Source organism: Panthera uncia (genome assembly GCF_023721935.1).
Source record: "Panthera uncia isolate 11264 chromosome C1 unlocalized genomic scaffold, Puncia_PCG_1.0 HiC_scaffold_4, whole genome shotgun sequence".
Classification (NCBI taxonomy): Eukaryota; Metazoa; Chordata; class Mammalia; order Carnivora; family Felidae; genus Panthera; species Panthera uncia.
Genome location: NW_026057585.1, coordinates 25208079 through 25231320, shown reverse-complemented (window position 1 = coordinate 25231320; position 23242 = coordinate 25208079). Strand labels below are relative to the sequence as shown.

Genomic DNA, 23242 nt, shown 5'->3' with positions numbered 1-23242 from the left:
GAAGGAGTAAACTTGAATTTGAAAACAGTGTCTTTAGAGCAGATTTCTCTCTGTAGGTGAAGAGGACAAATGGATCCAAAACAAATTGGCTGGTAGATTTAGGCCACGTCCACTTTCATCAGCTGGATAGGGAGCAGAGGGGCTTATAGTGCGAAGTGTAGGCTCATAACTTTCCACACAGCTTTGAGAAGTTCTTACAGAAGTCAGTGCAGTGTGTTGTTTCAAAACTCCATGTGCTGATCAAACTCATTAGGAAATTAGCTGCTTGCCTCCCAGAGAAATGGAAAAGTACTCTCATTACCTTGTGTAAAAGGGTTAGGTTATCAAAGCTTCCTTAGACCTCTAGTTCAAGATCTACAGTCAAACTGGAATCATCATCCATAGGCGTTGGGATTGCCAAAAAAGCTTCTTGGAGAAATAGGTGAGGCAGCATGCAGCATCCTTGAGCTAATTTCCAGGATCTGTGGCCTGGAGTTAATGAGGGGCAGTGTATCTGCACGCCTTTGATCGCCTTTTCATAACAATTACCACCTGCCTCCTCCACCTGACACCATCACCAGTGGGCAAGCACAACAGAGCACAGAAGAAAACGTGCACGGGGGTCAGGGTTCACTCTGGTTGCCTCCTTATTTGCTTGTTTTCATCATCCATATTCTGACCTAGGTGGAGACTCCCTTTGACTCATCCTTGCTTTGTTTGATTTTCTTACCTCAGTTGATATGTTTTCAGTGTGTGGCTTTACTTCTCAGCTGTCTGGTATATATATCTAATGCTTTCTCCGATGTTACCTCTGAGCTCTGGACTTAGCGGTGTCCACCCGACTATTTCCATAGAGTCCCGTGGTTGTTTTCTGGCCTGTGTTGTGTTGGTCACCACCATATCCCGTCATGGCCGCCCTAGAAATAACTGTACATTGATGGGTTAATACATTGGTTTTGATTTAATTTTTACATTTTGGGGACATGGAGAATCTATCTTGGTCAAGTTAATTTAATTACCTTCTCCAAATAGGCTTAAAAATACCTTTCAAAATTACATTTTGAAGACAGAGAAAACTTCTATTTGGTATATATTTATTTGGTGCGATGGGGAAGAAGGAATTTTCATTCAGGGAAAAATTTAGAACAATTAACCCCCCATCCTCCTTTACAAAGTGTTAACATTTTAGGGACAGAATTCCCCAAACTGGTCTTGCTCAATTAATTAACATGTTTTGCTCTAATACGTGCAAAAACATTGAGACAGTTAAGAATTTAAATGTTTTCTAATTTATTACCTGCTATTTTAAGGACTTGTAAAGACTTCGGCTGTATGCTAATTGAGAAAGATTCGTTGCCTTTTCAAATTTTAAAAGCCTGTGTGAATGTCAGGAATCAGTCCAATTTCCTACCTGCTTAGTGGAGGAACCCAGGGTGGGATGAAGGCTGTAAAGGGGGGGAACCAAGTTGCCCACCTGGGAGGCCTGGCTGCCTGGACTGAAGGGCAGCTGGTTGGGAGTATCCCACCTTAGGATCTCCTAACCAAATCCTCGAGACATTAGGCATCTTGAGGATTGGCGAATGCTTTAAAACCTCAAGTCGCGGGGCGCCTGGGTGGCTCAGTCAGTTAAGCGTCTGACTTTGGCTCAGGTCACGATCTCACAGTTCGTGAGTTCCAGCCCCGCGTCGGGCTCTGTGCTGACAGCTCAGAGCCTGGAGCCTATTTCAGATTCTGTGTCTCCCTCTCTCTGACCCTCCCCCGTTCATGCTCTGTCTCTCTCTGTCTCAAAAATAAATAAACGTTAAAAAAAAAAAAACACCTCAAGTCGTTACATATTTTCTGCAGTGTTCTTTATTTTTAAATGACAAAAGTGAAACTTGCTCGTTTAAAAAAAAAAAGAAAAAGAAAAACCATTAAAACAGCCAACACTGAAGAGAATGACAGTTCACACTTTCCCCTTTCTCCACCTGCTGTCTCCTCTGGTTTGACTCCCAAACACAGCCAGGTAGCAATTTGGGGGCACAGCCCTTCTTCTCTACAAATGCCAAAATAATCCAGTTAGGTATTTATGAAATATGTATTATTTCATAGCCTGCTTTTGTTTCCCCCCCACACACACACACTCCATAGTGAATGGTGAATGCCCTTCTGTATCATCTTGTGTATTTGAATGTCTGTGTAAGCTGTGGTGTGGCTGTGCCAGTATAATCATTTCCCCATCATTGGACCTTAGGGTTTCTTCGAATGCTGTATTAAACACCCTTGGACATGCATCCTTTGACACATCTGTGCATTTGTTTTAATGATAAAAGATGAAATCATCAGTATACTGCTCATTTTATAATCTAGTTAACACAGTGCTATCAAAATTTACATATTCTACCATTTAGTTCCCCAAATATTCATTCAGCTGTAAAAGTAGAGTGCTAGACACATAGTGGGGCAATGCACAGCCCTTGCTTCCAGGAGTTCCCCATCTGAAGTGGGGGGGGGGGCTAGGCATAAACACTGGTTATAATTCCTTTAGTTTTTTTTTTTTTTAATTTTTTTTTTTTACATTTTATTTATTTTTGATAGAGAGCACAAGTGGGGGAGGGGCAGAGAGAGAGAGAGGGTGGGACACAGAATCCGAAGCAGGCTCCAGGCTCTGAGTTGTCAGCACAGAGCCCGACGCGGGGCTCGAACTCACAAACCGCGAGATCATGACCTGAGCCAATGTTGGACGCTTAACCGACTGAGCCACCCAGGCACCCCATAATGCCTTTAGTTTTATTTATACCCTACTTTGTTCCAAAAGCGATCTGGGATGGCTTACAAAGATCCATACAATATGACAAGATACAGTAGATTTAGGATGAGAAAGAAAAATAAGCCAAAAGAAAATAAGATGGAGTTATGAGTGAGGTTGTAAGGGTACCTTCAAGTTCTGGCTGTAGGCTTTGCAGCAGCCTAGGAGAAGAGACAAACAGCCCACAGCAAGGTTTAAGGTGTCCAGAAGAGAAACCAAATTGGAGAAATCCATCTATTCCTGATTCTGGGAGGTGAGAGAAACTTCTTTGGATTTTCAGCAAGAAAACACTGCATATGCAATGGCCAGCATTCTCAACAACGTCCCCAATGTTGTACAAAACCTAGTGACCTTGCTTCAAGATGCCATTTCATGTCCTGTTCCTCCTTGCTAGCGAGGGGTAACATACCTTGGCCCTCCTCAGTAAGAGTCATTAGGGTGAGGGGTAAGTTCATGGGTTTAATCCAGAGAGAGCTTTAGGAGTACCAATGAAAGTAGCAATCGGGTATTATTCTTAGACCATGTTTTCTACAAGATAATACAGGATATATAATCTTAGTGGAATTTCTGTGAGTAGAACCCACTTCCCTGAGATTACTAGCCTTGCAACTTACAAAGCAAGAAGTGAGGATATTTATTGTTATAGTTTTTTTTTTATTTTTTTTTAAAGTTTATTCATTATTGAGAGAGACAGAGCATAAGTGGGGGAGGGGCAGAGAGAGGGGGAGACAGAGAATCCAAAGCAGGAGGCTCCAGGGTCTGAGCTGTCAGCACAGAGCCCGACATGGGGCTCGAACTCACAAACCATGAGATCAGGCCCTGAACCGAAGTCAGATGCCCAACTGACTGAGCCACCCAGGCGCCCCCATTGTTATAGTTTCTATTTAAATTCCGGTTGACATACAGTATAATGTTAGTTTCAGGTGTGCAATTTACTGATTCAGTGCTTCTGTACATCACATCACCCAGTGCTCATCACGACAAGCACGCTTCTCTATCCCCATCACCTATTTAACCCCTGCTCCTCACCCACCTCCCAGAAGTGAGGATTATGTTTAAATGGCATTAATGTATTGGGACTGTAACAATGAACAAAATATTTTCCTCTTAAAAACACACATGCCCAAGTCTGCAGTTGGTCCACGCAGGAAGGATGGTATGTGTTGACACTGAGGAGCTCCGCAAGTGAGAAGGCCCAGAGCCATCATTCCAAGAAATCTTGAGAGCATCTCCAAGCTTCCAGTTATTACTAGGTGGTAGCATGGGAGAGTATTAGCAAGACTCAGAGGTCTACAGATTGGGGCAGTGTGACCCTGTTTTGTGAAGCTGGGAAAGTTCCACTCTCACGAACCACCTGGGTCTGTGTTTCCATGACCACATCCACTTAAGTCTTGCCTCAGAACATCGTCCCAGGACAGTTCTTTGTTACCAAGTCTGTCGGTCAAGCTGAGGTACTTTAACAGGACTTACCCTAAATTTAAACATGAGGTTTGTATGTTTGTCAGTGTTAACCTTGAGGTCACCCAGAGCAACGTGTGACTGATTTGCACATCACCTCTTAGCTTGTGAAGTGTTTCAGAGAAACGTGTCTGTGTGTTCAGATTTTTTTTGGCTGCCTGATTAAGTGTCAAACCAGATACTGAATCAGGCTGCTAAGTGCCACATGTATTGGGAAACATGCATTTGGCAAAGGCAATCTATGGGAAGAGGTCAGAAGAGAAACCGCTCTCAAAGTACCTTAGTAGGGGTGTTCGTTAAGTGGCCCTTAGGGACCAGCATGAAAATTCACCTAGAAAATTCAGGAACCCCTTGGCTGTCTTCTCATTTAAGCCACTACACCCCCCAATCAGATTAGAGGTGAATATAAGCTGCCGGGCTCCTAAGCCAAAGGTGAAAAAGGAGAGGGAAACGATGACACTGCTTCAGATACCAAATATCTATCCCGTTGTGACTTGGTAACATTTGAGAGATGGGTGTAACATTTCTTGGTTAGGAAAAGGTGGTGATAATAAGTGCTATCCTTTATTGAGTGGTGTTTTGATGTATTCCTGAATAACCACCCCCGGAACCTAGTGGTTTACAACAATGATTTCTTATTTGTCGTGACTCTGTGGGTGGCCAGGCAGTTACCCTGCCGCCTCTAGGCTCATTCGTATGGCAGTATTCAGCTGGAGGGTCCGCTGGGCTGGAAGATGGAAACAGGCTTGCCAGCGCGGCTGGGAGCCCGTACTGAGTGTTGTCTATCAGCTGGGTGTCTCGGTTCTCCAGGTGGTCTCATGCTCCAATAGACTAGACCGGTTTCTTCACATGGCGGGTTTAGAGCAGTGCTCAAGAGAGCAAAAGGCGGATGCTGCAAGGTCTTTTGAGGCCTACCTATGCTTCAGAAACCTCACAGCCTCTCTCCTACCGATTGCGTGTCAGCAGATGGCAAGGTCAGCCCAGATTCATGGGGGCAGAGGCATAAACTCCACCTCTGGGTGACAGGGGTGGCAATGTCACACTACTGAGGAATTATCACAAGTAGCTACATGTGCCGAGCACTGTGCCTGGTGCATTGATTTCATCTCACGTAAGCCAGACAACCCTCTTGCACTGTAGGCATTCTTAATCCCTTTCATCGGACTTGCAAGTTAGAAAGGTCATATTCTTCTTGCCCATGGCAACTTGATAAATCCTGGGACTAGGATTTGATTCTAGGTCTCTCTCTAGTTGAATGAAATGCATTTTAAGACTCAACAGGTGGGAGATTTGCTCAATTGTTCTTCAGCTCCTCTAACGCAGTTAATATTGTCTCTGATTCCTGTATAGAGCAGGCGAACAGAGAGAAACATAGAAGGCAGGCAGGCTTTGTTCTACCTCAGCCACTTCTCTGCATCCCAGAGACTCTCTCAGGGGGAATTGGATCAACAATTTGAAGGTGAGACGGACCTCCCTCTCTCCTTAGGTTCTGATTTCCCAGCTTGCTTGGCAGTGATTCCTTTAGAAAAGGAACAAAACATATTTTGAAAAATCTTGCTCTGTCCAGCTTTTCCTTGATTTCACAGTGTTGGCAGGAACCCAAGAGATATCCCAAGCCAAGAGGCTCCCTTCCAGGAAGGGAATTGCAGGGAAATCAGGACATCCAAAGTTGGGTAGAGGTTGGCTGCAGAACCTCATTCCTCTTCCTGAGTCCCCCAGGTGACATGACACCACCTGCTTCAGCTGTAGGGCTCCTCACACGCTAACCTCTTCTAAGACTAGGAGAGTGTGTTGTATTTGAAATGTTGATTTCCTTAAAGGTGACACCTCCAATTGTATACATTTTCAACCCCTTATTATTTGTGCCAAGTACTGTATTAGTGTGATCTTCCAATTACTTGCCAAGGCCTTCCAATGCCTTGGTTTAAGACATTCTGGTTTAACCAAAAGCTAATGGCTACCATTGGAGCTCTTAGGTTTGAAAAACAAAACCTTCTTTACAATAAACTTTTAAGTGGGTTGAGATGCTAGGAAACATTTACCAAGTAAATAAAATGTGCCATCTGTGCTCTCAGGCTTAAGGCCCTAGAAAGTGAACTGAATTTCTAAGGGGAGAATTCTATGGTGGATTGGGGGCTGGGAACCAGCAAAGTAGAAGGGAAAGCTGGGAAAGGTGGCCTTTTTTCAATTGTCACTCCCTTATACTTCTTGTTAGGCATTAAAAAACAAATCCCATATCAGAGAGTCAGTGTAAAATGAAATAAAAAAATGTAAATAAGACAAAAAACTTAAAAAGTTGACACAGCATAGATTAACTATATTAGATTTCATTTTATTTATTTTTAAGTTAGTAGCCAGAATATGTAAAAAGTATAAATGAGCATAAGTTAGGAAAATAAGAATAAATGTTTTATTAAAATCCTAATTGAAAATACCTGTAATAGGGGCACCTGGATGGTCCAGTCGGTTAAGCTTCTGACTCTTCTTCTTCTTTTTTTTTTTTTTTTAATGCTTACTTATTTTTGAGAGAGACAGAGACAGAATGTGAGTGGGTTGGGGCAGAGAGAGAGGGAGGCACAGAATCTGAAGCAGGCTCCAGGCTCTGAGCTGTCAGCACAGACCCTGACATGGGGCTCAAACTCACGAACTGTGAGATCACAACCTGAGCAAAAGTCAGTTGCTCAACCGACTGAGCCACCCAGGTGCCCCTAAGCTTCTGACTCTTGATCTCAGTTTAGGTCTTGATCTCAGGGCTGTGAGTTCAAGCCCCGAATTGGGCTCTGCGCTGGGCATGAAGCCTTCTTAAACAAAACAAAACAAACAAACAAACAACCTATAATAGAAGGGAGACCTAATCAAGTGCTGTGGGAAACAGAGGAGAGAAATTATTTCTTGAAAGAGCAGGAATTCTCAGGGAGGGGTTAAGGAGGAGATACCCACCCGTCCTTGCTGTGCCAGAATGTCGTGGTGGGGACTCTGGGCTGAGTGAAAAAATATCAACCTCCCAACCCCCCAACAACAACCAAACTTTAAAAAGAAGACTACAGAATCATCTTGACTGGTCTGCATAAGAATACATACAGAGAAAGTACTGTATGAGCACATGTGAGAGGGGCAGGGAGAAGCTCTGGGATATGAAATTTTGAAAAACAATGAGAAGGGTCAGAGAAAGATCTAGAAGGCACTGGCATAAGGAGACAAAAGAGAAATCTTGGACTAAAGTGATTTGTAGCAATATGAATTAGCTATTACAACAGTTCTCCAAGTTGTTGCAAGATGGGGCCACCCCACAGCCCCTGAGTGTGGGGGTCTCTTACAGAGCCAGTTTGGGGAGCAGAATTTTAGCCTCCCTCCTGCTTGTACATCCTGTGATTGTAATTATTACATAGGACGGTGGGACAAATAAAGGTCAGGTAGAAAAGTATGAATATTTAACCTTAAATATTTAAAATTTTGTTATTAAGACAATCTATAAACCAAAAAAAAAAAAAAAAAAAAATTCAGGGAGGTGTCCATTGCCAGGGTGTGTAACATGGAGAATTGAACGATTTCTCTTTGATTTGAATTCTGTTATATGCTCTTGGAAGAAAAAGGATTGAAGGAATGGGAAAAATATAAAGGATACCCTTATTCAAAGTTTAGTATCTTAAGTGACAGGGAAGAACCATAGAGAATTCTTTTCTTATCCTCATGAGCAGTTCCTTGTTAAATCTTAAGTAACATCATGTATCTGAGAAAGGGAGTGTAATTTAATCATTTTCATATAGGGTTCCTTACTCCTTCCTGGTTTAGTCTTCATTTTCTTCCCATTGCTTCTGTTTAAAAAGCAGTACCATGAATATTTGAGGATTTATGGAAGTTAGGTTGATTTCTTATGTAGCTGCCTTCTGGTAGACCTTCACACTAATGCTAATGGTACTTGGTACTCAGGAAATGAAAGGAGGTGGAATGTTTCTGCACATAGTTTTCCTAACTTTTTTTCATATAGCTTTTGATGTAGAATGAAAATAACAGTAATGACAATAAAAAACACAAAGTATAACTGTAGTTAGTTGAGAGCTTTGTACATATTTGATTAGATGTTTAATGGTTTTTACAAGAATCAAAAGACAAAAGTGGGTAGTGTGGTAGTTATTTTTTACTAAGGGGGGGGTGTTATTGTCTCCATTAATTACTAACATTTCACAAGCACTTAGGTAAGCATTTGCCCATATGTAAATGCAAACAGAAACCAGAATGAATAGGTGAGGTGCTGGTGTGGCTTTTTTGAAAGGGTTTTTGTTTGGTTTGGTAAATGTCTCATCTTCTGCAGTCATGCGTTCATTTAAAAATGGCTTATAGTTTGCAAGTAGAGACTTTTAAAACACTTTCACATGTTAGGCTTACTGACATGGTAGATAAATCAGTAAGTACTTCTGTAGCTGGTAAGAGTATGAAAATACAGTGCAGATTATAATTATTATGAAACCTTTGAACACATACTATTTGTTATAAGGAATTTGGGGTAGACAAACTATATATGCTACTGCTATGACCTAAATGTTTGTTTTCCCCTCCCCACCCTGCAAATTCATATGTTGAAATCCTACCCCCAGGAGGTGGTAGTATGAGCCAGCAGGGTCTTTGGGAAGTGATTAGGTCATGAGGGTGGAGCCCTCATGAATGGGATCAGTGCTCTTGTAAGAGACCCCACTTGAGCCACCTTGCCCCTTCTGCCAGGTGAAGCCTGTGACCTGGAGGAGGGCCCTCACCAAACCATACTGGTACCCTGATCTCAAACTTCCAGCCTCCAGAACTGTAGGCAGTAATAAATTTCTGATGTTTATAAGCCACCCAGTCTGTGGTATTTTGTTACAGCTGTACAAATGGACTGAAACACTTATTCAGTATTAGGTCACTTTAAAATATTGATGGGTACTTTTTGCTCTTGGACATTTGAAGTGATTTTCCTTTTGAAGGAAATACGTTCTCAGGTTTTCCCAATGTTCTGACTACACTGTAAAATGAGGGACCTGTTGCTGATGAGATACTAGCAGAATGAAAAGCACATATAAGAATATGAGTATCTGTTATTGTCATTTTATTTAATAGACATTTATTGAGCACATGCTATATGGCAGGCCTTCGCTAGGCATAGGGATGCAGTGGTGAGGGAGAAAATGTTCATGTTTCCCACCTTTATGGGGCTCACATTTCTCTGGGGGAAGGAGACATTCATTGAAATTGCAGCTACATCTGACAGAGACAAATACCATATGATCTCACTCATGTGGAATCTAAAAAAAACCAGATGAATATACAAGCAAACAAATAGAATCAGACCTATAAATACAGAGACCAAACTGATGGTTGCTAGAGGGGAGGGTGGTGGGGAGTAGGCAAAATGGGGAAAGGGGAGAGGGAGACACAGGTTTCCAGTTAAGGAATAAGTCACGGGGATGGAGGGCACGGTGTAGGGAATACAGTCAGTGGTACTGCAGTAATGTCATATGGTGACAGATGGTAGCTATGCCTGTGGTGAGCCTGCTGTAACATACAGAATTGTTGAATTGCTATGTTGTGCACATAAACTAATATAACATTGTGTGTCAACTATACTCAAGTTAAAAAGAAATTTTTAAAAATAAATTGCAGCTGTAAAGGCGAGGGACTTGGCACTCTGAGAGCAGATGAGGGGAGGGGGACTGATCTGGTGCTGGAGCTTGGAGAAGGCTTCTCTGAGGAAGTGAGGGTTGACCTGAGAGCTGAAGAAGTTTGAGAGTTAACTCGGGAGTAGCCAATAGAAAGATCAAGTTGCAGAGAATAAAGGGTAATGGGGAGCAGAAGACTCCCAAGGCAGCCAGAAAGGATGGATTCAAAGTGCACGGGTTAGAGAGCTTGCCCTGAGGTGGAAGGACAGATGGGTGAAGGTGCAGGTAGTTTGTGTGCAGGTAGCGTTTTCATATGTTGGCTTCTGTGTGTGTGTGTGTGTGTGTGTGTGTGTGTGTGTGTGAAGTCAGATGGGGGTTATCTGTTAAGAATGGGGGTGGATGGTTAGACGTTTGAAAAGTAGAGATGATTTGAAAAATCATTTGTGGAGTGGGAAAGGATTGGTTGGCCTGGGCAGTGCGTGGGAGCGCTGTGCAGCCTTGAGGGCTGTTTGATCCCACTGTCATTCCTCACTCACCAGCCTCAATCTCTGCGGGTATGTGACATTTCCCAACAGCGCTCTGATTGTTTAGGGCTCATCACTGAGTAAATAGTTGAGCAGCTCTGGGGTTGGAGTTTTGCCAGCTCTTGGCAGTGGAAAGGGAATGTGGGGTGTTAGTAAGAGTATTACTGAAATGATGGTCTTTAGGATCTAAGCTGATGAAAGAGGGAAATAAAACAGAGGAAAGGACTAATGCATAGGAACAAGCAAAGAGGTCAAGTAGTCTTGAGAATGTTGTAATACTGAGCACACCTGAAGGAAAAGTCAACAGGGGAATACTTGAAATGCTGTTTCTGAGGCAGATAAACAATGAGTAAGGGACAATGAAGGTCCCTGATTGGTTGAGGTGGCATGGAAGAGGTGCCATTTCTGATAAAGAAGGACTGGGTTGTTAAGGAAATCTTGGCCTCCTACATAGTAAGAAGTCACTCAGGATGATATCAGGGCTGGAGGAGATCAGTGAACTGAGACCAAAGTCCCCGAATGGAAGGAAATGTTCAGGAGGTCGGAATACAACACTGAGGAGGGGGAGAGGAGGCATTACCGAATAGTAGGACCAAAACACTCTGGGTGTTTCCAGGGAGCAGCGGGATGGAGGAGTAGGGCCTGAAGGAGACCACAAGGAGCAAAGAGAATATAGGCTGGCCTCCTGACTCTGAAGTGTGGGAGACTAAGGCATCCGCTCCCGGAGAGGGGCTGCCGGGGAGGAGGAGTGTCTTCAGAGCACGTGGAGGAGAGGCAGGGGATATGGGTGGGGAGCAGCAACCCCAGGGGGTTTAGTGGACAGGTTGGAGAGGTGGAGGGAGAGACGGACTGGGTCAGGTGGCTGCCGGGAAGGAACTTTGGAGCATGACAGAGGTAGTCCCGTGGTAGAGGATAGATTTCTGCAGTGGGGTCTGCCTGCATGGGTGTGTGTTGACTGATGTAAACAGGGATGAGTTAGGGGCCTAGGGCTAGTGGTCAGACACTGGTCTTGTTACCCTTAGCTGGAGTGGTAACAGACCCAGAAACTGCATGCCATCTTGCTGCCGGGGATGGATGACGGTAGAAGCAGAAACTTCGTGTCTGCCATATGCTGAGTACTGTTCTAAGTATCTAACACACATGTGGTTTGTGCCTTAGGACATCTGTACCAGGTTAGGACTGCTGTTACCTCCATTGTGCAGGAAACTGAGGGCCAGATAAGGCAAATTTAGAAATCTGTCCTGGGTCACACAGCAAGCAGTGGAATAAGGTTCAATCCCAAGACCATGACTGAGCCTGTGTTTGTCCCATCATGTTACGTGTACTTAATGTTTTCCTACAGATGTAGTTGTGATTTTTAAAAACCTAAATGATGGACTGTTAGAAGCTTATGTAGTATTTAATGCAAAATTGTCTTTTTAGATACCAAAGTTCAGTTCAGTCCTAGAATCCCAGAATCTTTGAGAGCTCTCTGAAGGCTAGACTTGGGCTCAACATCTCTCCCCCCACCCCCACCCCATGTCCTTTTATCTCTTCTGTGATGGATGCCCAGGCACCTCTAAATTGTTAGAAGGTTCTTCCTTGAATTAAGCTGAACTCTCCTCTCCCTGTAATTTTTGCCCATTTGTGCCTTTTTGAGTAATGCAGAATAAGTTCCATCTTTTACTTTTTTACACGACAATGAAGATGTTTGAAGGATGCTCTTGAGTCCTTTCTAAGTAATCTTGTTCCCAATGGTTTGTGATTAATTCAGAGTAAAGTGGGACTGGTAAGTGTCTTGATCCAAAGGACATTTTTATGCTAACTACCTGAGCCTGAAGTTTGTTTTTTGTTATTAGTATCTTCATTACATTATCATCTCTCATAGGTTTGTGTATCTTCAACTGCTGAGGCTTCCACTGTGTGTGTGTGTGTGTGTGTGTGTGTGTGTGTGTGTCAGAGAGAGAGAGAGAGAGAGAGAGAGAGAGAGAGAGAGAGATGTAGCCAATGTGTTAAGTCCTATACTTAGGCATTGCCTTTGGACAATTTATTCCTGTTATACTTTTTCTTTTTGATTGGGACTCACTATTTCCACTTATGAAGAGAATTTAGGAACCTGATTCTGTTAACCCATTACATTAGCTATCCTTCCCAGCTCTGCATTATGTGCAGGTTGAGTATCATATAAATATTTGTAAAAATGTTACTAATACAAACCAAAAAGAGAGAACCTTATAGGATATTAGAATATATTTCTCAAGTTTATTTTAGCTCATTGATCCACAGGCTGCTTCTAGTTTTTCAGCTAGCTCTGGATCTACCTAATTTTGTTTTCCAGCCACATTTCTTCATATTATTCATAAAGCTTTCAAGAGGAACTTTCAGAACTCTCCTGGAATCAAGTTATCCTTCATTTGGTATTCATTCTGCCAGGATTTGACAGTCAGTTAATTGTGGGAATAAGGGATAGGAAGGGGACCAGAGTGACTGAGCTATTCTAGATTGGAAGATGGGAAAGTGTGGTGGATAGCACCATTCTCTGAGCTGTGGTACTCTGGGAGAAGTACTGGTTTGGGATTAAGTTCAGCTTGAGTCATGTAGAGCCCATGGGGCCTCCAAGATGCCCCTAAGGAGCCATCCAGAGGGAAGGTGATCATCCAGGACTAGTATGCTGGGGGATGGTGAGGTTTGATTGCACACAACAGAAGCTATGTTAAAGATTTGGGTCATATACCCAGGCAGAGCCTATAGAGTGCAAAGAAGAGGTTCTGGGTTGGGGCAGGGGAGGTAGACATTTCAACACTTGAGGGAGTTCTTGCTCAACAGCCTCCACTTTTTGGTGAAATGCGAAGGAACCATATCTATTATAAGAGAGAGAGAACTGAAGATTTAAGTCCAGTGAGTGTTTGGAATCAATGTGGGAAATAGGAAAGGAAACTTAGGAAGGACGGGAAAAGGAATGCTAAACACAAGGAAGCATTCTTCCCAGCTTCCCCCTTCCTTGCTGCCCTTAAAGACAACCACACAAGACCTTTTCCTCTTTAACATTTTTACTGCTGATCACTACAGCAGTGGTTCATGTTGTGTCAGAATGGGAAGGAGTGCAGTTCTGCATGTGTCTGGAAGTGGCATACTTCCTAGGGAAGCCCTTGTATTACAAGAGAATAACGAACATGGGAAGTGAGAGTAATCATTGTGTTTCCAGGTCGGTAGTTCTAGATTCAGCTGGGGGAACTGAGTCTTGCACTTCAGCCTTAAAGAGTCTTGTTGGGACTTTAACAGAAGAGAAGATGTCCTGTTGGTTTGCACTGAATACCTTCCGATATTTCCTCACTGTTTACTGTCCTCTCTGTTGGGTATTTATTTCACGGAAAGTGGGGAATACTCCCTTAGCACCCTGAGCTTGGCACTTTATGTGCTAGTGATCAGTTTCTTTGCTTCCCTACTGGCCTATAAGCGTGTCCCTTTTTGTATTCGAGACCTTGCACAGGAGTTGGCTGGTGGGCATGTGACAGATGTCCAATGAACTGTTGGCTGAAGTGAGGGCTGAGTCAGTTTGGCTGTGCTTTTTCCGGTGACCGTGCCTCTGGGAGTCCTGCTGGAGGGGGCTCTTATAAGCTGACGGTAAAGAGATGTACTTCAAACCTTCTCATGTTTTTCTTCTAAGAAACCAGCTCGAATGGAAGCTTATGGAAACCGTCTTGGGAGAAAATGTTCAAACATCATTGCATTCTGGAGTCCTCTGGAAGAGTTTCTCTGGTGTGAATCAAGATGGGCTAATTACATTGTAAAGTTCATGTCTAGACACTCCCCTTGTAAATTGCCACAGAAATATTTCCCACTTCCTGTTCTGGCTGTTCCTTCCTAGCCTAGAATCCCCACTTTCTGCCAGCTCCTAGCCACATGTAGAGGTGTAGGAACCAGGTCTAATACTTTTCTCCTTTTACTGTGTATTCTTCTACTCAATAATCTCCAAACTCTCAAAAGTTCTTAATCTATGTCAGTAATTAGTGTTGTTTGGCTTTGTCCATTTTCCTCCTTCTCTTGCCTGATTTGGTGAATGAACAGAGGTACTTGCTTTCTACCAGAAGCCTTGGTTTTCTGGGGGAAATTTATTAAAAAAATCACAAGATTTGTCCTTGATTTGGCATGACTAATGAAGCAAGCAGCTGCTTAATAAGAAGCAAAGCTGAGAGTAGAACAGTTTAATTAGCTTCTGTCTGTTGAGCCTTTAATAGAAGCCACAACTGGACTATATGGAGCTCTTTAGTTTTAAATGAAATGTTTTTGTGAAGGGAGACTCTCAACATGTCCCTCAAAGACCCCAGTTAAGTGAAAGGAAATCTGTTAAAAATATAAAGTAGCCAGTATAACAAAGACTTAATAAAAACTAGCTGTTTTAGGAATCGGGGAATTTCTTAATGGTGAGTTGTTAGAGTGCTTTTGTTTTTTAATGTATTGATTACATCAACAGTTCATAAAATGGATAATGTGTAATACTATGTTTTATAATACAAATTTTAGCAAACGTTAATGAAATAAATGCTCATTATATACGTTGAATTTTAACAAAAGTGAATGAGTAGCTCATATCCAGCACCCTCCAGGACTCATAGGCAATGTGTAGAAAGAACCCTTCAGGGCAAACCATCCTTCACATTTAAGATTAGACTGTCCACTCTTTTCTGGTTAGTGGCTTCATTTTCTTCATTTATCTGTCCACCTGGCCCCCATTTGCTTTAATCTTAGAAAACCATTTTGCCTTTTACATCTCACTTAGTGAATTATAATGATGTTTAATTTATGCACAAAACTTACTTTTATGTATTATTTGGTTAATAGGCTAAAAGATCAAATATTAAAAAATTTAATACCCCAAAACACATGTTGAATTAAAAAAAAAGTAAATGAGCAATAAAGTTAATGGAACCTCCTGCAGAAGAGTGGTATTATCAATATTTTCACTGAGCACACACACCAGAAAGAAAGAATGGGGAAAGAACTCATTACAGACACATGAGTTCTGTCAGAAGGGGCCCTGTGGGAGCCTGATTCTTATTACAAGGTCCTGGTTGGAAGGGAATGAAGTGGGGTTATTGCTAGTGCAGTCAATGACTTGGTTTTTCTCTAGTGAATTGGCTCCACGAGGTGACTTTATTTCTTCACATTAGGCAGCTGGAAATATGTATTGATTCATTTCCTTTTCATTTGAGGGTCAGCTCTATCAAAGATGGAGCCATTTCTAGAAATGCTATATTTGCTAGATATGAGTAAATGCTTTAGTGTCTTTCTTTTGGTCTGAATGTTCCTAAGATTTTTAGGAGACAAATAAAGTTCAGTTCAATGAGAAGGGAAACATACTTTGAATGTGTATATATGCATATTCTTTCTGCTAACTCTACCCTTAAAACCTGAAACGCTTTTATAAAAATCTTTTATTGTAAAGATAAAAAGTCATGGAGGATTTTTGGTCCAAGGATGTGTGTGATTGCAGAATTATTTTTAAAAGTTAAATACTAATTTAAGTAGAAAAGAACCAGATGGTATTATTCTTCTTAAGATTTTAATTTTGGTTTAAATGTTTTTTGTCTCACTGTACAATTAGTTTTTATAACATAATTATTTTTTGTTTTGCTGTTGCAGATAATGTTAGTTTTATTATGATTTTTGGCTTGTTTCCTAGAAATTATCTAATGAACTCATTTTATAGATGAGGAAATAGAGGCATAGAGAAATCAGGTGATTTGTCCTAAGTTTAATTAAAAATTAATATTACTAAAAGAATACCTTCAGTTATAGTACTTGAAATTTCCTCTTAATGTTAAACACTAAGACTTAGATAATTTTGAATATCATGCTATTAAATTTGCCACCTGAGATTTGTAAGAGTGAAATATTTAAGATAACCGATTTTCCCCCTTTTTTATTTTAATACAGATATAAGATACATGACAAATAGCTGGTAAAGACTTAAAAGTCTTTTAGTTTCTTTGTATTCTTAGATTTGTGCTAAATTAAAATAAATTACTAAAAATATAACCACATACTCTTTTAAAATTAAAAATTAATGTAGGTTTATTATGAGCAATTTAAAGCAATTTATAGCTATTATTTCTCTTAACAGGTTGAAGAAATATGGATACCAACACCAAACTGGTCTTCAGCACTGTTTTTACCAGCTTTTTCACCTTTCAGCTTCTTTTCCACTTTATAAGTTACTGGTTTTCAGCAAAAGTTTCTCCAGGTTTTAATAGTCTCAGCTTTGAAAAGAAGATTGAATGGAACTCAAGGTAAAACATATGAAAATGTAATTGATTTTAAAAAGTGAGTTTTATGAAATAAAATCATTTAAAATATTTCCAAAAAATCTTTCATTTAAGATCTAACAAAATTTAAGGTCAGATTTTTTTTTTTTAAGTTTATTTTTTATTTTGAGAGAGAGAGCATGCAGTTGAGTGGGAGAGGGGCAGAGAGGGAGGGTGAGAGAATCCCAAGCAGGCTTTGTGCTGCCGTAGAGCCCGACTTGGGCCTTGAACTCAGGAACTGTGAGTTGTGACCTTAGCCAATATCAGGAGTGGGACATTTAACTGAGCCATTCAGGCGCCCCTAAGGTCAGATTTTTTTTAAATTTGACCTTGGGAATAAATAAAAGGAAAGTAAGTAGATAGATCTTGTATGAGAAAATTCTAAAAATTCTTATATTGAAAGATGTTGGGAAAAATTGAACTTTCTGGGGAAGTGTGGGAAGGTTAAGTAGGCTTCAGTTGATTGCAGAAGAGTCCTGTTTTACATTCTTCTCTGAAACATTTATGAGAACAAACACATGTCTTTGGAAATGATAACATAAATAAACGTTAGTTAGGGCTGTGAGTAGCCTATATATAGTGTTGGCTGGCTTAGCCAGACTGGGGGAAGTTATGCTACTCACCAAAGAACATGGTGTATGGTTAGCACATCTGTATCTCTCTTTTAATGAACTTTTCATTATAATTCAGAGACCAGAATCGACTCTTTTGCTAAAATAAAAATTGCTTTTTAGATTTTTTTTAAACAAAAAATAAAGGGAAAATGAGTAGTACATGTAAGTGATAGAAATCTGCAGGAGTTTTAATTCGTTGGTTTACATTTTTTGTGTGAGTGCAACTCATTAATCTTTCACGATATGTCAAACACAAAATAACTCTGATGACTGCTTCATGTGCTTTGGAGCATTTTGCCCCCAAACCACCGGGCATTTGCAAACTGCAGTGCATTGGAGCAACTATGGGCATATTCTTTTGTTGTTACTTACTTGAAGTTGATGCTAACTGTAAAATGAATTCAGTAGGTCTCTAAAATCGCTATAATGATTTCTCACTGAGTTTTCCTTTTAGAATTAACTTCTGCCAAAGTCGAAGTGTTTATTTGAGAATGGTCACATTTGACCAGAAATTCCCTGTCTTTGAGCCAAATTGTTTTGTAGGCATCCACTTTTATAACTCAGACTGGGAATAAGACTCGAGTTTCCTTCTGCACCTTACAGTGATTTGTCCAGTTCATACATGCTGTAGCTCTTTTTACCCTAAAAGTGAGAATTATTTCTCTCTGTATTTTTGAAAAATAAGAAGTAGGATTTTTGTTTTGTCTTAAGAATAGTGCGAAGCTGCTGTTAAAATGTGGGATACAAAAGATACTAACCATTATTTTTAAAAACCCTTTCTAACCTGGAGATAGGTGGAGAATAGGGAAAGAGAAGGAAGGGGCCAGGGACTGGGTTAGGAGACCAGATTTGCTGAGAGTCAATTTTGAACTGTTTTTCATTTCCTTTTCACCATGGTTAGGGTAGGTAAGGGCATTTGAATCTTGGAGAGCAGCAGGCCAAAGAAATAGGGATGGTACAGAGAGAGAGGCAAAGATGAAAATGAAACGAAATTGAAAAATAATTTGCATTATTCAGTCTTATCGCTACCATTCTATGATGCGCGGAATCACCATTTGGGAAACCAAGTTCCTATTTGAAAAGGAGTCTAGGATTATAGAAGACTCATTACCCTACTCAAATGATGTTCTCTTCTCTCTCTTTCTCTATCATATTTACTCCTGTTCCCACTCCAGCTTGGTTTACATGAGACTTAAGCTGTGAGGTAGAGTGCAAAGAAAGAAAAAAAATTGGCTGCTTTTTGTGTAAAGTACATGTATATGTCTTGAAATTCAGCTTCTAGTCTTAAAACACCAAGATCAATATAGCCCACATAATTCTTACTAATAATCAGGAAAGTTTCTGAACAACTAGTCGTCTGAGCCGTACAGTAGCAAAAGGAGGGAAAAAAACCCAGAAAATTCACACCCGAGGGATAACAGTTTAATTAATTATAAGTGACAAATTGCTGTAATTCATCGTTGCTTTTTCTGGAAAAAAGCATACCTGTAGGTATTATTTATATCTTATAATTAAAAAACATTTTCTTATATCCACTTGTTTTCCTATGGTATAGAAAGCCCAATTGTGTTGAATACTCCTAATTTTGAAATCTACTTCTCTAATTTTTAACTCTTATCTGTTTGAGCTAAATAATTTCTCTTGGCAATATTCTTAATACTTGTGAATGATTAAGTCAGTAACTTTAAATTGCTGTTCTACGGTGGTCATTATTTCCATTATTTCACTGCCTTTTCATTAGCATAAACGTTTCTTTTTAACCTTCTTTGAAAAAAAAGTACGTTCTTTTGGGTAGAATCTTGGTGTTTCATTTTAGACAGTGAGGAATCTACATCTTGCTTTACCAGGAATCTGATTTTAAAGAATACACTGAAATGTTTATTAACAGAAGTTTCTGAATGAATAGATTTTTAATGCAGCATGCAGTATGTAAGCACAGGGTTTTTTCTTTTTCTGCTCATTGTAGTGAGAGGTTGTTTGACCCAAGTTAAGTTTTAACTTTTCTCTCATGAATTATATGTCATTTCAATCAGCTAAGCCTTTTTAATCCTTCCCATTTACCATGTAACATTTCAACACAAAAGGGAATTTGAGGACTAAGTATCAGGAACAAAAAGTTGTCATTTTTCCAAGGGGAAACATTCTGATCTAAGTTTACTAAACACTAGAGCAAGTTAGTAAGAAGTTGTGGTTTCTCCTTTCGTAGAATTTTTGAATGGCAGTAGAATGCTGGTTGTATGATTATTTAAATGGAGTGTTTTATTTGACATAAAGGAACTTAAATCCTTAGACTGCTATGTTCAGTATATAGGTGTGTTTGGCGTGAAAATTCCAGACTTGTAAACCAGATAAACAGGGTTAATTATTCACACTTCAAAATGATCCTTTGGTATTACAAAGGATTCTTTGTTAGTGCCTTTAAATTAGTGAGGATTTTTGAGCATTTAAATATGATTTGATTTAACATGATATATCTATTTAGGACCACATCATTTATTAGATCGAGCATACTGATTTTTCAAGTTACAGTAAAATTTTCTAATATCAAGCTTTATGTTAGTTAATATATATTTTTATGTTTATATGTTTTATGTTTATGTTATATATTTTTATGTATTTTATGTTTATGTTATATATTTTAAGTTTATATATATATTTTTTAATGTTTATTTTTAAGAAAGAGACAGAGACAGAGCTTGAGTGGAGGAGAGGCAGAGAGAGGGAGACAGAATCTGAAGCAGGTTCTAGGCTCTGAGCTGTCAGCACAGAGCCTGACGCGGGGCTCAGACTCCCGAAATGAGAGATCATGACCTGAGCGGAAGTTGGATGCTTAACCGACGGAGCCATCCAGGGACCCCTATTAGTTGATATATTTCACTGTTAAAGAATTGGGGTCATATTTTAGACAGAAGTCTATTGTGCCCCATTAATTTCTAAAGAGAAAATTTTGTCATTCCTTTGTCCTTTATTCTAATGAAGAGAAAAGAATCTTCATTACTTGTCAACGTTTTCATTATGTGAATAAATATATTGCATCCTGTGTACAGTTCTTTAGCAAATCCGAGAGCTTGGGTATTGGTTGAACCATTAAATTATTAGCAAGATTTCTTTGTAGAAACTGATGTTTTTCATCTAAATCTTTCTCCTTCTATGCAAGAAAATTCAGCCTGGATTTCGTGAACATTTTGCTTCGCTTGAGCATGTCTTTTAAAAATAGATTTTCTGTATAAATTCATGGTCCTCAATTTTTCTGTTTAGAAGTGGTTTCATAATAATGACAAAAAGAGACTAATAATAGCTGCTCTAGCTTTCTCATGAATTGGCTACAGGAATCAAGTGCAGCAATGCATGTGAATGTGCATTTGACACTGAAATCTCCAAGGTAATAAGTTTTAATTTCATGATCCATTCGAATCCTGATTCAAGGATATGGAATTGGTTAAGGCCAGTAGGTTTGGAAGTTATTTCTAACTGATTGGAACAGGAAACTAATGGCACAGCAATGCTGTTAGTGATGGAGCTTGGAGTCAGGTGCCAGGTAGTGGGCTCACCAGTTGCCGTCTGTCTGCACAAAACTCTGTCAACTGCATCATCAGATATGCTTCCACTTTGGAACTTTTAACGAATAAGTGACTCCACAGTCTTCTAGCAGAAAACTGTAGACCTGGGCAAACTTCTCGTTATTAATTCCAAAGTAAAGTTGTAGCCCTTGGATTTCCAAGTGACAATTTTGTTATGCTTTTAGAGCTACTCCATTCCTATACGTAAATGCTTCCAGATTTCACATCTTCAAATGTTAAATGTCTTTGCCAGAATTAAAGTTTATTGCAAAGAATCTAAAATCTTTGTATGTATTTTGTTTCTTTTCAGGGTAGTATCTACATGCCATTCTTTGGTGGTTGGGATTTTTGGCCTCTACATTTTCTTTTTTGATGAGGCTGCAAAAGCTGATCCACTTTGGTAAGCTATTTCTTTCCAATATAGTCCATTTGATTTATGTTTTGATATTAATTATTAATAAGAACATTTCTTACTTTAAAACAGAAAATGTATTGATGGTGCATGGTTTATTAAAATGCTTGTGCTCAGACTTATTTTAGCGAGGTGCAATAAAATGATTTATTTTAGATTTGAACACAAATAATGAAGGCCACTTTGTACTAGCATTGCAATTGTTACCCAAGACGGAGAATGTGATGATAACGATGTAAACATTTATACTGACTTAGTGAGTAAAACCAAGTTGTTGTTACCACTGTTCTGAGCAAAAAATGAGTTCCTATTGAGATAGGATAGTCAACTTGGATAATATCTACTGAAGACTGAGTTTTGTGTTTAACCCATCATTTGATATCAAAGGTATAACAACGAGAATCATTCATATCCATGTGAGAGGACTTTAGTACCACACGAGAAGATTTGAAGCACTAATAATAACTGTGTTCAGCCATAATAGGATAATTTCTAAGGTGATTCTTTTTGAAAAAATTAAATGTTGCAATGGCAGAGATACTGAAAACTGTTTCCTAGAATTATAGGAGAGGGCTTAATTCAGCTTGGTTTGAGAGGTGAGGTATGTTTTGAGAAAGCCCTGCATAGGGATGCAGTAGATGTGGGGCTCTGGGGGATGTGGGACGATATAACTTTTGACTATTTGTTTGACTGCAACGATGTCATTTTAATAAATATGGAATTATGCCCATCAGGATAGTACCAGTATTGATAAATTTTCATCAGGAAGGTATTTTTCAATGAATCAACTTAGTGAATTTAATTCCATGATGAGGTTTTTTATGTAATCTACCTAAACAGTTTCTAAGGTTTTTTTTCATAATTTTATTAGAGTAATATGGTTGTCAACAGAACAAGTTCTTTTGGGAGATGAATTTTATGACAAAGGTTTGATTCACTGATCAATTTTTGTCCCTATCAAATGTTTACCTTGTGTAATTTTTGATATTTTCACATTTTCTTTGATGCTGTAATTTATTCCAGGTTCAATTTTCCTGGGCCATATTTGCAGATCAACATTTGTTAAGAAGACAGGGCATCTAACCTTCACATTTGCATTTCAGTTTAATTTTGTGTTCATTTCACCAAGAGTTCACATTATAAATTGATGAAAAGACTGATAATTCGTATTTGTTTCTTGGAGTAAAGATGATTATTAAGGCAAATTGTAGGATCTTGATATGTATAGGTGTTGAAACAGCAGGATTAAGCTGTCTTGTTCCAACCATTTCCCAATAGTATATGGTCTCAAGATCAGGGGCAGGCTAGAAGATTTCTTGAAGTATTTGAGTCTCTGATTTAGAATAAGGAATCAAAAAACATCAGCATCTGGAATTCTGTTGGAATCCTTTCACAAACAAATCATATGAGAACACATTTATAACAAGTTATCTTTTGGTAAAATTGTTTATGTAAAACTTTTAGCTCATGTAAGAAATTATGATCATTCGTGCAGTTAGAAGTATATCACAGCTAACACAGTGCCTTGTGCAAATGACAATTCACCTTTCAAGAATCTATAGAAAGCATTTTAATTATACTCTTCAGTAGAATAAATGTAGCTGTCATCTATAACTCATGTGCTAAAAAAAGAATTTTTTTTTAAAATATTTATAGGGGTGACTCATCGTTTGTGAAAGTGAATATCTCTATTTCTTCGGGCTACCTCATTTCTGGTATGTGATAAGTTGATCACTGTCTGTTTCTTTTTAAATTACTCATGGGATTTTGCAAAGAATACATAGTCTATGCTTTTGGTTTATTTATTTGAGAAGTAGCTTGTAGGACTCATACACAGGAAAAAAAATATCTGCTGTGATGGTAGAGCATGAAACTTTTTTCCTGTTGGCTCTCTGGTTCTCTTTGAAGATAGAGCTGCAGAGTGGGGCCTCAGTTAGGCCTGGATATATATATATATATATATATATATATATATATATATATATATGTATGT

The 23242-nt window shown here is 39.4% G+C and overlaps 1 protein-coding gene across 3 annotated transcripts in view; it reads left to right on the top strand.

Moving 5' to 3' along the window:
- TLCD4 (TLC domain containing 4) overlaps positions 1–23242 on the top strand; it is a 95271-nt gene that overhangs the window by 29300 nt on the left and 42729 nt on the right. For 2 of the 3 annotated variants that reach the window (XM_049616768.1, XM_049616767.1), the window contains exons 2-4: positions 16483–16648; positions 21148–21237; positions 22906–22964. In XM_049616768.1, the coding sequence (XP_049472725.1) occupies positions 16494–16648; positions 21148–21237; positions 22906–22964 (304 nt within the window). In that variant the 5' untranslated portion in view covers positions 16483–16493. Of the gene's footprint in view, positions 1–14020; positions 14118–16482; positions 16649–21147; positions 21238–22905; positions 22965–23242 lie in introns of those variants that run through there. The other variant, XM_049616769.1, reaches the window with a different exon arrangement.